Source organism: Rattus rattus, chromosome 6, assembly GCF_011064425.1.
Source record: "Rattus rattus isolate New Zealand chromosome 6, Rrattus_CSIRO_v1, whole genome shotgun sequence".
NCBI classification, from domain to species: Eukaryota; Metazoa; Chordata; class Mammalia; order Rodentia; family Muridae; genus Rattus; species Rattus rattus.
Window position 1 is genome coordinate 3657266 of NC_046159.1, and position 14877 is coordinate 3672142.

Genomic DNA, 14877 nt, shown 5'->3' on the forward strand with positions numbered 1-14877 from the left:
GATTATTGTGTGCAGCCATGTGTATGATATGAGAGCCACACGTTTAGAGGTCTGGGATTCAACTCTGAGGAATCCGCACTCTTCCACTCTGGATCCTGGGGATCAAACTGAGGTCAGCAGGTTTTACCTGCTCAGTCACTCCACCCGGCCAGGAACAATCATTTTGAAAGCAACTACCTCAATAAGAAAAAAAAAAGCATTTTCTTTTTCTGTTCTGTTTTCTTTGCTTCTTTCCTCTTGCTGCTTTTTTTCTTTCTTTCCTTCCTTTCTTCTTCCTTCCTCATTTCCTTTCTCCCTCCCAAATTACTTCTTTATTCCCTCTCTCCCTTCCTCCTTCCTTTCTTCTTCCTCTCTCTCACCCTCCCTCCCTTCCTTGTCAGTTGGATTACGGAATTTTTTTAAAGCTCAATTTAAACTTTTGTCAATGACTCCACAGCTTTTAGTGTAGCCGAGCCCATTTTGGATTCAGTGATCTATTAATTAAACACATGCGGTTTCAGCATTCATCACTTTGTCTTGCACTTCCTGGAAACCAAAAAGCAAAGCAGGCTGGCATTCCCATCACACAGGCCCTGGGCGCCAGGTCCCTGTGTGTTGGCAGTTGGCGACCCCCCTCGGGTCCCCCTCAGCGGCTCCTGGCTCGCCCTTGTTTTCCACTTTTGCTCAGCCCAGTAACAGCAGATCAACAGCAGACCAGGCAGGCCCAGCACCGTAGCCCAGAGGCAGGCACCACCACGGGAACATGGGGCGAAAGCCGGGCCCGGGGGCTCAGGAGCTGGCAGAGGAGGAGGCAAGGACCTGTTGCGGCTGCCGCTTCCCGCTGCTGCTGGCGCTGCTGCAGCTGGCCCTGGGCATCGCGGTGACGGTGCTGGGCTTCCTCATGGCGAGCATCAGCCCCTCCCTGCTAGTCAGAGACACTCCGTTCTGGGCTGGGATCATTGTAAGCATCAAGTCTGTTCTTCAGTCTAAGCACCAGCGGGCATGCCAGCCGCATGGTGGAGTGGAGACTAACCCAGCTGCATGCGCCCCCACCCTGGCTGCACCCCTAACTGCTTGGAGACTGACTGTGGGCACACTTGGGCTCCCCCAATCAAGGCAGGATTCTGGCCTTCTCTTGCCTGAGGCTTCTTGCTCCTCCCAGGGCCCTGACTCAATCTACTGGGGAGGCCCTGTGGACATCTTGCACAGCCTCAATGACAACTGCAGGCCCACCCCGTGTGGCTTGGTCCTTGTCCCAGGCCCCACGCCTGCCTTCATAAGTAGCACAGAGTGAAGTCCATCCTTTGAAAAGCAGGGTAGGAAACCTTACGTTGGAGTTGACACACTGGTTTTGTTAAACTACAGTTCCTTGTAGGCTTTGTGAAATCACTTTCTAAGACTGGGCTGGAGAATAGAGAACACAGCCTTAATCCTCACAGTGTAACTCGGGCTAAAGCTTTTCTGGCTACAGCAGAGTGCATTTGGGATTATACTAACTCCAGACGTATGGTGCTCTGAGTTGTGTGTGTGTGTGAATTCTTGAAAGTGAAACAGGTACGGCGGCATACAGAATACCTACTGTGTGCCCGCCCTGCCAGAGATCTTCCCTGTGTTTGCACCTCCACATCTTATAGGACAGTCCTCAAGTTAGAGAAACCAGGCTGGCCCCGCCCAAGGTCGTGAGCTGGGAAAGCAATCAAAGGCCAGGCTGGCTTCTCTGTAGTCGAATTCTGGCGATTCTAATACTTACTTTACTATTTAAAGCTAATGCCAAACTCTCAGGCTGTTGCATTTGATCCATGCAACGGTGGGGATTGTTACGCCTTTCTGGACATGAGGAAGTCCAGTAAGATACAGTAAATGCCGTCCTCAAGCCCAGAGGGTCAACGTGGCAGAGTCAGGAGACATGAGCATGGACCCTTGGCCTTCCATCTCACCTTGACCATTGCAGTTGCTGACCACACACACACACACATGCGCGCACACAAACACACACACACATGCACACACCCCACACACCCCACATACCACATACATGCCACATATATACACACCAGACATACCACACACATACACCACACATACCAGACACACACACACACATGCACACACACCACACATACACATACCACACATACACCAAACACACACACACATGCACACACACAACACACAACACACACACAACTACACACACATACACACACCACACATATACACACCAGACATACCACACACACCAGACACACACACACACACACATACACACACCACACATACACATACCACACACATACACCAAACACACACACACACATCACACATGCACACACATACACACACATGCACACACATATGCATGCATATAAATACACACATACACATGTACATACATACATACACATACACACACACACATACCTCACACACATTCACACACACAACACACAACACACACACAACTACACACCCATACACACACCACACATATACACACCAGACATACCACACACATACACCACACACACCAGACACACACACACACATGCACATACACCATACATACACATACCACACATACACCAAACACACACACACACACACACAACACACACACACACACACAACACCACACACACCAGACACACACACACACACACATACACACACCACACATACACATACCACACACATACACCAACACACACACACACATCACACATGCACACACATACACCACACAACACACACACAACCACATATACATACATATACCATACATACACATACATACACATACCACACACACATACCTCACACACATTCACACACACACACACACACACACACACACACACACACACACACACACCAAACTAACTTTGCATAGGATAGAAAACTCGGAGTCACCTGATGCATATGCATAGGTGCAGATATTTTTAAATTACGATTATTTCAAACTCACAAACTCTTTGCAGAGTAATTTCAAATGTTTAATTTGTGTACTGAGAATTCCCTTGAAATTATCGTGATTGGAGTTTTCTAAGCCAAATGATTTTAAAAATAACCTCTCACTTAGACGTACTGGATATTTTGGTCGCCTCGATGGTTGTCAACATACTCCAGGGGAGAATATCTGTCCTTGAAGGCCAGGACAAAGGGAACAGCAAGGAGAGAGATTGGCTTTGAATACTGGCTTTTATTTCAACTTCGGAAAGACCAGTTCCAAAGAAAGGAATTCATCAGGGGGACAAAATCGTGTCCTACTGTTTATGGCTGACGCACAAACCCTGGAGCTTCAAGAGTCAAAAGCTCCAGCGAGCTTCCTGGTGGCTCTCTGGGTGTGGCATGAGGAGAGTTCACACGGTGGAGAGCTCTCTTCTCCCGTTCCTTCTTTACACTAGGGTTGATTTGAAGCTCACCCATAGAATGTGGTCCTCTTTGGCTTTTCTTTCAGTAGAGAATCTGGGTAGAAAGGAGAGCTAGCAGAGACTGCCCCAAACACCCCTCCCCTGGAGTTTCTGAGAAGCCATGTGGGGCCATGTCTCATCTCAGCAGGATGAGGGCTGTGGGCGGTGTGTCCCTGTCTCTCAGACACAGGGTCCCTGTGTCTGTCCACACCACGTGGTTGGTTTCCGGGCACTCTTCCTGGCTGTCAGGAAGGGAGAGACAGATGGTGGAGGCAGGTGTGTAAACACCGCACCTGGTGCTGAGTCCTGGCTTAGATGTTATTTGCTGAATAACTGTGGGCAAGTTATTTAAAGTCTCTAGGTTTCAATTTGGGGGTGGGGGGCGTGTGTGTGTGTGTGTGTGTGTGTGTGTGTGTGTGTTCGTGAGTATATTCATGTGCTGAGAAGGAAGGCATTGGGTTCACACCTATGAAGGTCAGAGGGCAACGTTGTGATGTCTCCCTCAAACACTTCTCCATATTTTTTTGTTTGTTTTTTGAGACAGTCTCTCACTAAACTAGTGTGCTAGCCCAGCTGGCCATGGAGCCCCCAGGGCGTCCCCGTCTCTGCTTATGGAATGGTGAGGTCACAGACTCTTGTAGTAACGCTGATCTTTGCACCTGGCTACTGGCGACCGGAGCTCAAGTCCATAGTATCTGTGTGTCAGGTGCTTCACCCTGAGCTGTCTCCCCAGCCCTGATTTCCGTTTCTTTATTGAGATAATACAGTGAGTTCCAGCCCTCAGGTTCAACAAGTTATTCTGTGTAAAGCCCTTGGCACAGTGCCAGCCCATAGTTAGCAGGTAGTGATCTACCTCTCTGCTTTAGCCGTTAGGGGAACAGTCATTGATGGTGGACTTCTTAAAGGTTGGAGCACCCTTGGCTCCTCTCCCGGGTGGCAGAACAGTCCCTTTTAAAACTCTGTGTTTCACAGATCGCTGTGAGCCCCAAAGGAGTCTGGCTATCTCGCCTTTCTCTGTTCCCAGCCAAGGCACCATTTAGCAACCTAAGCACTGTGACATCAGCCTAGTACGTTCTGAATCTCTCTGGAGATTGATGATAATGAACGTGCAGGGGAGGATCTCCCAGGGGTCATTTTTCCTCTTTGAGGAGTGATTCTAATTTGGTTTATACTAGGGGACCCTGAGAAGTCGCCCTGTGCGGAGGGCACACTACCAAACCCACTGCTGAACAGAGCCACGCCCACTCCCCGAATGTGGGCGGAGCCTCCCATGAGACTCTTCTCTTGGGGTCGGCTTCAGTTCTCAGACTTTCCTCTCCTTAACTTCAGGTGTGGATATTGGTATTTCCCTAACACAATTTGGATATCTGGGCAAATCCACACAGGTAGGCTTCTGTTTGATCGGATCCTGTGTAAGTTGCTCAGTGACCCCGTGCTTAGAGACTTAAGAGGGTGATTTATGCTCAGAGATTTTAGTCCAGTGGAATTTTGGGAAACCAACTAGGTTACCTCCGGTCCTCTACTGTATCTGTCCATAAACGTGACTCTACTTATCCTGAATCGGGCAAACGGCCGAAACCTTTTTACTTCAGTCACTAAGGATTTCTCTATAGGAAAGGGAAAAGTAGACTGGGGCTGCAGTGGAGACCATGGCGTTGGTTCAGAGCCCTTTGTAGATGGCAGAGGTTGTAAATCATCACCGTTAGTAAGAAGAGGAGCGTTCTCTCTGAGAAAAGGGCTGCGGGCAGAACACCTAGGAAAGAGATGCTCTTTCTTGGGCTTTTTAAAGCTGTTTAGTGTTTGAACCAGATCATCATTCTAGATTTTACTTTTATGTTTGGATTTTGAGGCCAGGTCTCATGTGTGAACTTTGAGTAGCCAAGTCTGGCCTCGCACTCCCAATCCTCCTTTCTCCATGTCTCACATGCCCGAGCTGTTTCACTTCTTAAGCTGTGAAGGGATCCAATACTGTGGCACTTCTAATTTAGATGCCGTGGGCTTATTTTTCTCTGTTCAGCAACACTTGTTAGGGGTGTCTACGTGAGTCTAAAATGACGTTTCCATAGCTGGGGGAGATCTCCAGTTGCATAGTAATGAATACTGCCCATTAGAAAAGTAACTCTGGTGTTTTCAGATCCCCGCTAACCTCTCAGAGAGCCCAGCAGTGGATTACTTCCTTTGGCATCTCTGTCTTGAAGTCAGTTTCAGAGCTTGCTGTCCCTCCTCACCTCCCCAAGGACGCCGTGATGTTCTTCTATCTAGGGCCCAGTTGGCCTGTTTGTATTTACCAGGTAGACCAGGCTGGGGAGAACTTACAATAATCTTCTGGCCTCTGCCTCCTGAGGGCTGAGATTGCAGGTGGATGCTGCCACGCCCTGCCTTCTGCTGCTTAGCTTTCCACCTCATCTCTCTGCCCATCGTCCCCAAGTCCAGCCCACTGGAACCCAAACTCCTAGATGTGTGTCACAGTGATCGTGTCAGAGTGTTTAAGTCAAGAGCTTAAGAGAAAGGGAGCCATGTTTCCTGTATTCAACATCCTTTACGAAACTCATAGTCTGAATCTGTAATGGCTGAAAGGCATAATCAGGTACTCTAAGAACAGTGCTGGGCGTTGGGGTACATGCCAGTCATTACAGCAGTGAGGAGGCCGAGGCAGGAGGATTGCAAGTTCCAGGCCAGTCTAGAGAACACGGTGACACCCTGTCCCAAAATACATCCACGAAGAATTTCAATATGCCTCTTAAGTTTCAATATTTCAATATCAAATTTCTCTGAGGGACTAGAAATACAGGTGCGTTCCGGAGTTTCAGATCTGGATGGAGACAAGGCAATGGCGTAGACAGGTCGACTGTCTATTTTCAGAGAGAACTTTCAGCACCGGAAGCGCTAGAACACATAGCAAGTCAGGGTGAAGGTGTAGGTATCAGTTATGGTTTATAACTAGAGGAAGCCGGGAGAACAGAAGGCTGAAGTTTCCATCAAGTCAGAAAGCGAAAGGAACTGCCGGCTTCCACATAAGCGTTTCGACATTTGAAAAATTAAATCCGGAATAATATTTTTAGGAACACCGTGCACTGCAGTTCATTGCTTTTCATACTGGGACCTTTAGTATGTGCTCCCGAACCCAACACAGCACCTCAAGTCCCAGCGGGAAATATTCTTTTATTACACGACTGTCACAGGGCTGCTGGAGCTAAGGAATAATAATTACAGGGCTGATTCAATCCCCGTGGAACACATACAATAGATGACTAGTAAGAAAATAACTTGGTACTACGTGAGGTTCTCACATCAAATATAAAAATTAATTTTAATGAGAATGGCATGGGGTATTTGAGAATTCTAGGAGTGTAAGAGTGAGGTTAGGACTGACCAGAACCCTAAGATGTTCAGAATTGTGTGGGGGAAAGTTTTGCCTCTGCATCCAGGTTTACAGAGTTCAGCCTTGGTGGTGGTGGTGGTGGTAGGAGGGCAGAGAGACAGAGACAGAGAGAGGAGAGAGGGATGGAGGGAGGGAGAGAGAGGGAGAGAGAAACAGAGAGAGCGAGAGCAAGAGAGCGCTAAAGATGGGTCCTCCAATAGTGAGGAGATGGTGATTCCAATCTCATGTGTGGCCATCTCACGTGTGCCCGTGTGCCAATCCAAACGTCCACCCAGAAGGTTCGTCTCCAGAATCATCTGAATCATCTCAGTCTTGATGTCTTGGCAAGAGTAATTCTAGTACATAGACTTTTGGGGTAATCAGGATAAAAGGGAAGTAATATGTTATTTGCCCACGGAGCTACTGTGCGTCCCCCAACACATAATACACGGCGACGACATCTGTTCCTCTCAAGTTTGTTATTTCTAAAGCTTCTATCTAAACTTGGATATGGCCATTTTAGAGTCACAGAGCTGGACACTGAAATACAGAGAGATTTTATTTGCTATTCCTGCATCGTGGCTCAGGGCTCCAGGAATATTCAGAACGCTAACTCATCATCGTCAAGTTGCTTTATAGTGACCTGAGGCTGGAGGATGCCCTGGCTTGCTGCTCTTTCAGACGAGCAGAGTTTGATTCCCAGCACCTATGTCAGGGAGCCCATAACTGCCTGTAACTCCAGATCCAGAAGTTCTGATACCTTCTTCTGGCCTCCTGAGGTACCTGCACATACAGTTGCACACATGCATACACACATGCACACACATGTGCACATACATGTATACATATACACATGCTCACACGAATATGCATACTCACATACATACACACATGCACACACATACACATGCACATGCACACATGTATACACACACATGCCCACACAGGCACACACATTCACATACACATGCACACACATGTGCGTGCACACACACAATAAAATAAATCTTTTAAAAATATACTAAGTAGCAATAGCAAACAGATGAATCCACCTGCCTTATTGGCCTCCCCTAATAGACGAAATGACTCCTGGGTTGAAAACTCACTTGTGTTAAGCTCTCTGGGAGAGGAGCAATAGGGTCACTCTAATTCTTGGTGTAGCCATTCACAGGTTTCCAATACGCTGGCTGTTCACTTCTACCTTGCTCTGAGGAAATGTCTGGGTGTCCTTACCTCACCCCCCTCCACCCCCAGTGCTGTCCTTGCCATTTTAATTAAGATTGCTGTCTAATCAGCCCTGCTTGCTGGTACTGTGTCTGGAGACAGCACGTCAACATAACGATGTATACAGGCCACACCAGAGCCAGCCTGCAAGTAACTTCAGGACAAGAGTGAAAACTAGTCACTGGACTTGAACTTGGTACCATTTCACTGGAAAGTATAGATTATTTTGGGAGCCTAGGCCATTTCAAACTGAAGTGCTAATCACAAAAGCCAGTCAGAATGTGGCGCTGGATGGAGTCTTAGAATGTCATGGCTGTTTTGTTATTCTCCCCGTCCTGCTTTGCATGGGGGGGGTGTATGTGCACACGTGTGTGTGTGTGTGTGTGTGTGTGTGTGTGTGTGTGTGTGTCTGGGAGGAGGTGTGTGCTCATGCCTTAGAGGAACATTTGGAGGATGTTGGGTTTTTTTTCTATGATTACATCATTTAGCCTTTCCTTCCTTCCTTCCTTCCTTCTTCTAATTCTTCCCATGACCCCCCTCAAATTCCTGATCTCATTTCCTTTTATTGTTATTCTTACATACAGGTATAGATTTTGTGAACATGCGCATGATTGTATAAATACAATGTCTGTTGTTATTGTCCGTGTTCAGGTCCTGTTTAGGAAGCCATATTGTCTAGGTATCGTGGGTGATGCTTCCCAGTCATTTCTAGGAGACACACAGGAGTCACCACAGATTTCTTGGTTCTCTTGCAGTTCTTCCGGTGTTCCCTGACACTTGGCTGCAGGCATTGTGTCATGGATGATGTATCCACAGGTCTGAGCACCCCAGGATTAGCTGTTCCCTGCATCTTAACTAGTCGTGGCTTTCTGCAATGGTCTCTGTGTGTTGCAAAAAGCTTCCTTGGAGAGGGGCGGGAGCTACACTTACAAAGGGCATAGCCCTAAGTACTTAGGATAGAGTTGGGGATTATGTTGCTTTGATGGCATGGTGGTCATAGGTTTGGGGAGCAGTTGGGTTTGGGGAGCGGTTGCTCTCGGTGCAGTTACCGATCACATCTTCGTCAAGTTTCTGTTAAATTAAAAATCAAAGGGATCCAGCTCGTGAATGTGGTCATGAGAGCAACTGAAGGATCTTACTGGCTGCATAGCTCTCACAATGGAGTACATGGGGGTGAGGGTAGGGGTGGGGCCACAGCTCAACAGGGTCTAGAGTCATGTAGGAGATGGGCCTCTATGTCTACCTGGGTGGGGGATTATCTTGATTACCTTAATTGGGGTGGGAAGATGACGGACCCAGTGTGGTTGGCACTGTTCCCTGGACTTGGATCCTGAGCTGTGTGATATGGAGAAAGCTAGCTGAGAACCAGCATTTGTCTCTCTCTGCTTCTTGGCTAAGGATGTCATGTGACCAGTCCATGTGACCAGCCCATGTGACCGGTCCCTTCAATCTCCTGTTGCTATGACATCCCCGACATAATGGACTGTAATTCGAAATTATGAGCCAAAATAAACCCTTTCTCTTAAGTTGCTTTGGTCAGGGCATTTTATCACAGCAAAGGAAAATAAACCGGGGTGATCCTCAGTGTTCTGGAACTCAAGGGAATTCACCACTCCGCTCATCTTTACAACTTGCAGTTTTTGTTGTAGATACTGAAAATCCCATCGGTATTTCGGTTTGTACAATGTGGTGCAAGTCCTCAGCTTGGTCTCCCTGCTGGACTTCATTGTATCCCAGCCTCCAGTCCGGGTGTACTTCTGGGTAGTGCCTGCTCAGATGTGAGTCCAAGGACATCTTGTGGGATTCTGTTTGTCCATCAGCAGCACCCCAAGCAGGTTTTGCTTTTCCTCTTTTGAGTGCTTGACGAGCCTGAGCCATCTCAACACAAAGCCATTCAGGGCAGTCAGCCCGGCTCTATTCCCAAGTCAGTTGCGAACAGGGGGCACAACTACTGCTGAGGTTCAAGGGCCTTCCTGTCTCCTTTGTGGTGTGCGTGTGTGCGTGCATGCGTGCGTGCGTGTGCAGTGCCAGAAGTTGACACTGAGTGTCTTATGCAGTCCTAATCTTTACTTTGCGAGACAGGGTCTTTGATCCTGAGGCTCACCCAATAGGCTAGATTGGCTGGCCAGTGAATCCCAGGGACCACTTTTCCTTAACTTGCCAGTTCTGGGATTAGGGACATGTGGCCTTGCTGGGCTTTGTGGTGTATGTTGTGTGTTGGTTCTCATGCTTACATGCAAGCAACTTACTTACGGGGTCACCTCGACAGCCCTCTCCTTTGGTTTTCTGACCTAATGTTGATGTTCACCCATGTAATGTCTTTGAAGTCAAAGCTCTTAACTCTATCGAGGACAGGAATGCCCCTGAGGTGGCAAAAGGCCTATAGGTAACTGGTTATCAGCCATAAAGGGTCTCCTGGAGTACTGTGAAGAACTCTGGGGTCTGTCAGTACAGAAACAAGCAGCTGCCCCCTGGCTGGGCTACTCTCATTCTGAGAGCGGCTGTAAGAGCCCTGGATGAAGCCCTCGGTGACTTCTTACTCCAACACTGTTTTGAAGGTGTTTGATTCAGCGGTCACTGTCACATCACCGTTATCGACTCCTATATGATAAGCTGTGATCAAGGCCCTCTCTTGAGTGGGAGATGATAACAGGGAACAAGAGAAAGAGGGGAATTACTGTTGTGTTAGCCACTCTGATAACTAGGGGAGAATGTCACCCTCTGGCCCTTCTTTGGTGTCAGGACAGGGACTCTGATTGGACCACTGGGCCCAGGCTGCTGAACCTTATCTCCTGCTCAGCTGTGTAGTAAAAACTGAGGTCCTGTGAGGAGAATTGCTGGGGAGAGCAAGCAAAGGTGGGGAGGAGGGGAAGGCAGAGTGATGTTACCTTGGGAGGGACACTCAAGGCCGTGAGAAAGACAAGGGAAGGCGTCAAGGTGACCAATTTAAGAGAACTGCATGGAAGGCCAAGTTTGGACATTGTCCTTGGGAGCCCCTGTCTCAGGGGACCCGGGTTCTTTTGCTGTCTGTCTGTCTGTCTGCCTGGCCTCTAGTCTGATTCTGAAATGGTCTAAACACTCCTGGAAAAGTAGTTTATTGGATGTCTGTTGAAGGCTTTTGGTCTTTGCTCATGGTTCCGAGAGACCAGCTATAATTTTTAAAATGAGCGTGCTTTGGGTAACCAAAGCAATTGTGTCCCACAGCCCTCAATAAATAATCCTCACTCAGTCATCAAATCTAGTGCGTCACAGATTTTTCCACGCCGAGACCTCCCCGAAGCCCTCGCTCCCCTTCTCTCTGCCTCACACCTACCTCACAAAAAGCCCTGTGTCTGGCTGGCCACGTTGTGGAGAGAGGCACGCAGGACAGACTGCCAGCTGCTGGGGACATTAACCTCCTCACACTGAAAGATTCTCAAACACGGGGTTATGCTAACATTACCACGGCTTAACGTCCACTTACAGCTAGCTCATGTTTTTAAGACGTCGTCAGTTAGAGAAGCCCCTTGATAATATTTTAAAGATCGAACAAGGTGATTCTTATCGATTGACTCTACATGCCACAAGTTGTTCTTTTGAGCGATTTTCCGTCAAGTGTGCAGTCCTCACGTCTGAGCTCGGGAATGTCAGACCTTTGGTGCTGCGGTCAGGTCTTCATGCTCACAGGTCAGACCCTTTGCTGACTGACGTATCACTCCACCCTTATCGCTAGGGATTCCTATGGTTTGGGGTTTTTGCAGGGCATGGACATAAGCACAAAAGTACAGGTGCTGGCCTTCATTGATACATTAACTCTTTGTGATACATTAACTGATTTCGGTTTGCCAGTTCAACGTCTAAGAGGCGTCAGTGATCACTCGGTCTGGCCTACTTGAATGTATCTTCCGCGTAGTTCGGTTTTACCCAGCATCCCAATGGTTTTATAAGCTTATATAACCTCTTCTCTCAGCACACCCATCACGAAGACCCAAGCAGACCCAAAAGAGACAATGAGCTTCTGTGTTTCTGCCACCCAGCTCTGAAAATTATCAACTCATATTTACCCCTGTTTGCTCTGTTTCTTCTCATGATCCACTATGTAACCCCTTAAAGTTATTTTGAAGTAAACCCCAGTCTTGACATCATTCTATCCACAAATATTTTGCTATTTAAGTCAAACAGTAAAGATCATAACAGAATCAAATTCTAATATCACACAAAAATTAATTTCTTAATAGGAATTAGCTTGTATTTCTTTACGGTTTGATAAAAACCGAGATCCAGTTGCAATTTGTCCATCTGATTTTTATGTCTCCTTTACTAAAAGATTTGCCCTTTATTTCCCACACCCCATAATTTATTTATTGAAATTATCAAGTGTTAATCGAGGTCATTTTCATGTCCCTCTTCATAGGTTCCAGAATCATGCAAATAGTTTCAGAGACCCCACCCCGACCAGGCCCCATCATCTGAGACTCAGTTCTGGGGCCTTCTGGGACTTGTAGTTAGCCATTTTGTAGACTTGCCAGGGTGTAGCCACGTTAAAGGCAAACCCGCCTGGCAGTCTTGGTTTCTTGGCTCCATGCCTATAAAGATGTTCAGACCCGCCATGCTGTATGTTCAGACTCGCCATGGTTGTATGTTCAGACCCGCCACGGGTGTACATTCAGACCCACCATGGTTGTATGTAACTATTAAAAGCAGTCTCTTCTCACCTGCGAATGGGCCACATCCTCCCCCACTAAGCACCATCTCTCTTTTTAATACCTTTGCTTCTCACAACTTTTGCTTCCTTGCTAGTTAATAGAGTGGATATTTGCTGTGTTTAATCCAGTATTTTAAGATGTTTTTAAGGAGTTCTCATGTAATTTAGTCTTTGGTATTATTAGACAAAATAGAACCTCTTGGTGCTTTTAAAATCTCTTTTGAATCAACTTTTAAATTTCAGATCTTTCTAAGTCACAGTTTTGTATAAAGGAATATAGTACTTCTTTTTTTTTTTTTTTTTTGTAAACTTACTGCATTTCTGGAAGCAAATGACCTAATATATACTCAGGTCACTTTCCTTTTTGAGTAGAGAACTTAGCAAAACGTGGTTTAAATAATAAATGAGCAGGGTTGATTTTAGACAAAGGCATTGCTCTAACCCCAGCAGATAAGGAAAGAAAAGGACATTCTCACTCAAAGCTCTAGTTGCTGTCCCGTTGGCATTTAGCTCGCTTTATAGTCATCCCCTGTTCTGTTGCTTCAAGATCCTGTTGTCTGTATTTATTCAGTCTTTTGAGGATGTAATTGCAAAATTTCCCAGTAGTTCCCATGAAGTGTGAACCTTCACCCAAACACACAAATCTGTGTTACACTGAGAGAAGACACCATGGGGAAGAGCTTCCGCGTGGAGGCTTCGGCTGTATCCCAGACAGACTCTAGGATAGATGTTTTTTTCCCAAGAAACACCCAGCCAGAGAGCCCGTTGGCTTAGAGCGATGAGTCACTTAAAATAGTTTTCAGACAAGGCTTTGAAACGTCCGTGCCGGGGCTACCGAATCCTGGCTCAGTTCTCTAGCATCTCCCCAGTTTTTTTTTTTTTGTTTTTTTTTTAAACAGAAATCTCACTTTGGCAGAAGCATCAAGGAAAACTCAGAGTTTCCATAAATTTAGGGGACTCCCACTCCCTGATCCAGCCAGTGTTGCGCATTTCGTCTCATCGCATCGTGAGCTCTGTAGGAATCACTGTGTACCATGTACAAAAGGCAAGTTATCTACCCACACGGTGCCGTGTGCTGGGAACAGGGCAGTGACTTGCTGAGCACATCTTCCTTCCCACTCGCAAGCTTGTGTAACCGATCTGGCTAAACACATACCAGCATACATTTCAGAGCCTCCAGGGTGGAAAATACTAATGAAAAAAAAAAAAAAACAGTTGTGCTCAAGTCATGATGAAGCCCATCTCTTTGAGTTGGACAGAGGTCCGGGGACTGGAAGCAGCAGGGGCAGCACTGGTTTTAAAGGTTCTCTTAGAGACTATGAACTCATTCCCAGCCCCACAGAGCTTTGATCACATCAGAGTAGGTGACCTTTTGTTGCTGTCACTGTTTGGGCAATAATGCCTTAAGAATCACTTGGTTTAAAAAAACAAAATCTCAAAAAGTTGTTCTCATGATTTGGTAAAGAGATGTATGTCTAACAAATCCGTGGGTGGGGCCAGGTTGGCTTTTATATTTTAAGGAAATCGCCATATTATTAATCATGGTTTAATGTCACCGTCCTTGCATGCTGATTTGTGGAAAGTGTGTGCAGTTATTGTAAGTCAGCCTTGTGCGTGTCACACAGACACTCTTAAGGCAAAAGGACAAGAACTAAAGGAGAGAAAGGGTTTCAAGCTGTCATGGCTGTCCTTCCGTCTTTTCTCTCTAGACCCTGAGAGGACACGCTTAATCTATTTGTCATGTAGACTGGCTTTCAGACAGAGATGTTTTGACCCATACCACTAATATTTGCTTCTTTTAAATGTAAGGCACTATCTGGTGTGCTGGAGCACATCTATAATGCCAGCACTTGGGAGGTAGTGACAGGCCAGAGGGTCAAGAGTTCAAGGCTACCCTCCACTACAAAGTGAGCTCCTTGCTGGCCTGTGCCTCATGAAACCTTGCTGACCTTACAAACTAATATTGTAGCATCCCCAACGCTCCCCTGGAAGACTGGGAAAGGCAAAGCCAAGGGCCGTGGGCCAAAACTCAGACTTTCATGAGAAATCAGAGATTTCTCTGCCAGGCCTTCCCATGGACAGCGTCTGCTCCAAGGACAATTAAACAAAAAAACTTAGGAAAGATAAGGAGTAAGATGGGTGCAGTCTAGAACTGCAGTTTCTGGAGGCAGATGACAGCATGGCCCTCTTTCCCATCGTGCCTTGTAAATGAGAGGCAC

General features: G+C 46.8%; 1 protein-coding gene across 1 annotated transcript in view; it reads left to right on the forward strand.

Annotated features, from left to right (window-relative positions):
• The first annotated feature begins 679 nt into the window (after positions 1-679).
• Positions 680-14877, forward strand: part of Sspn (sarcospan) — a 32008-nt gene continuing 17810 nt past the window's right edge. The window contains exon 1 of the mRNA XM_032905405.1: positions 680-940. Coding sequence (XP_032761296.1) covers positions 743-940 — 198 coding nt within the window. The 5' untranslated portion in view covers positions 680-742. The remainder of the gene's footprint in view (positions 941-14877) is intronic.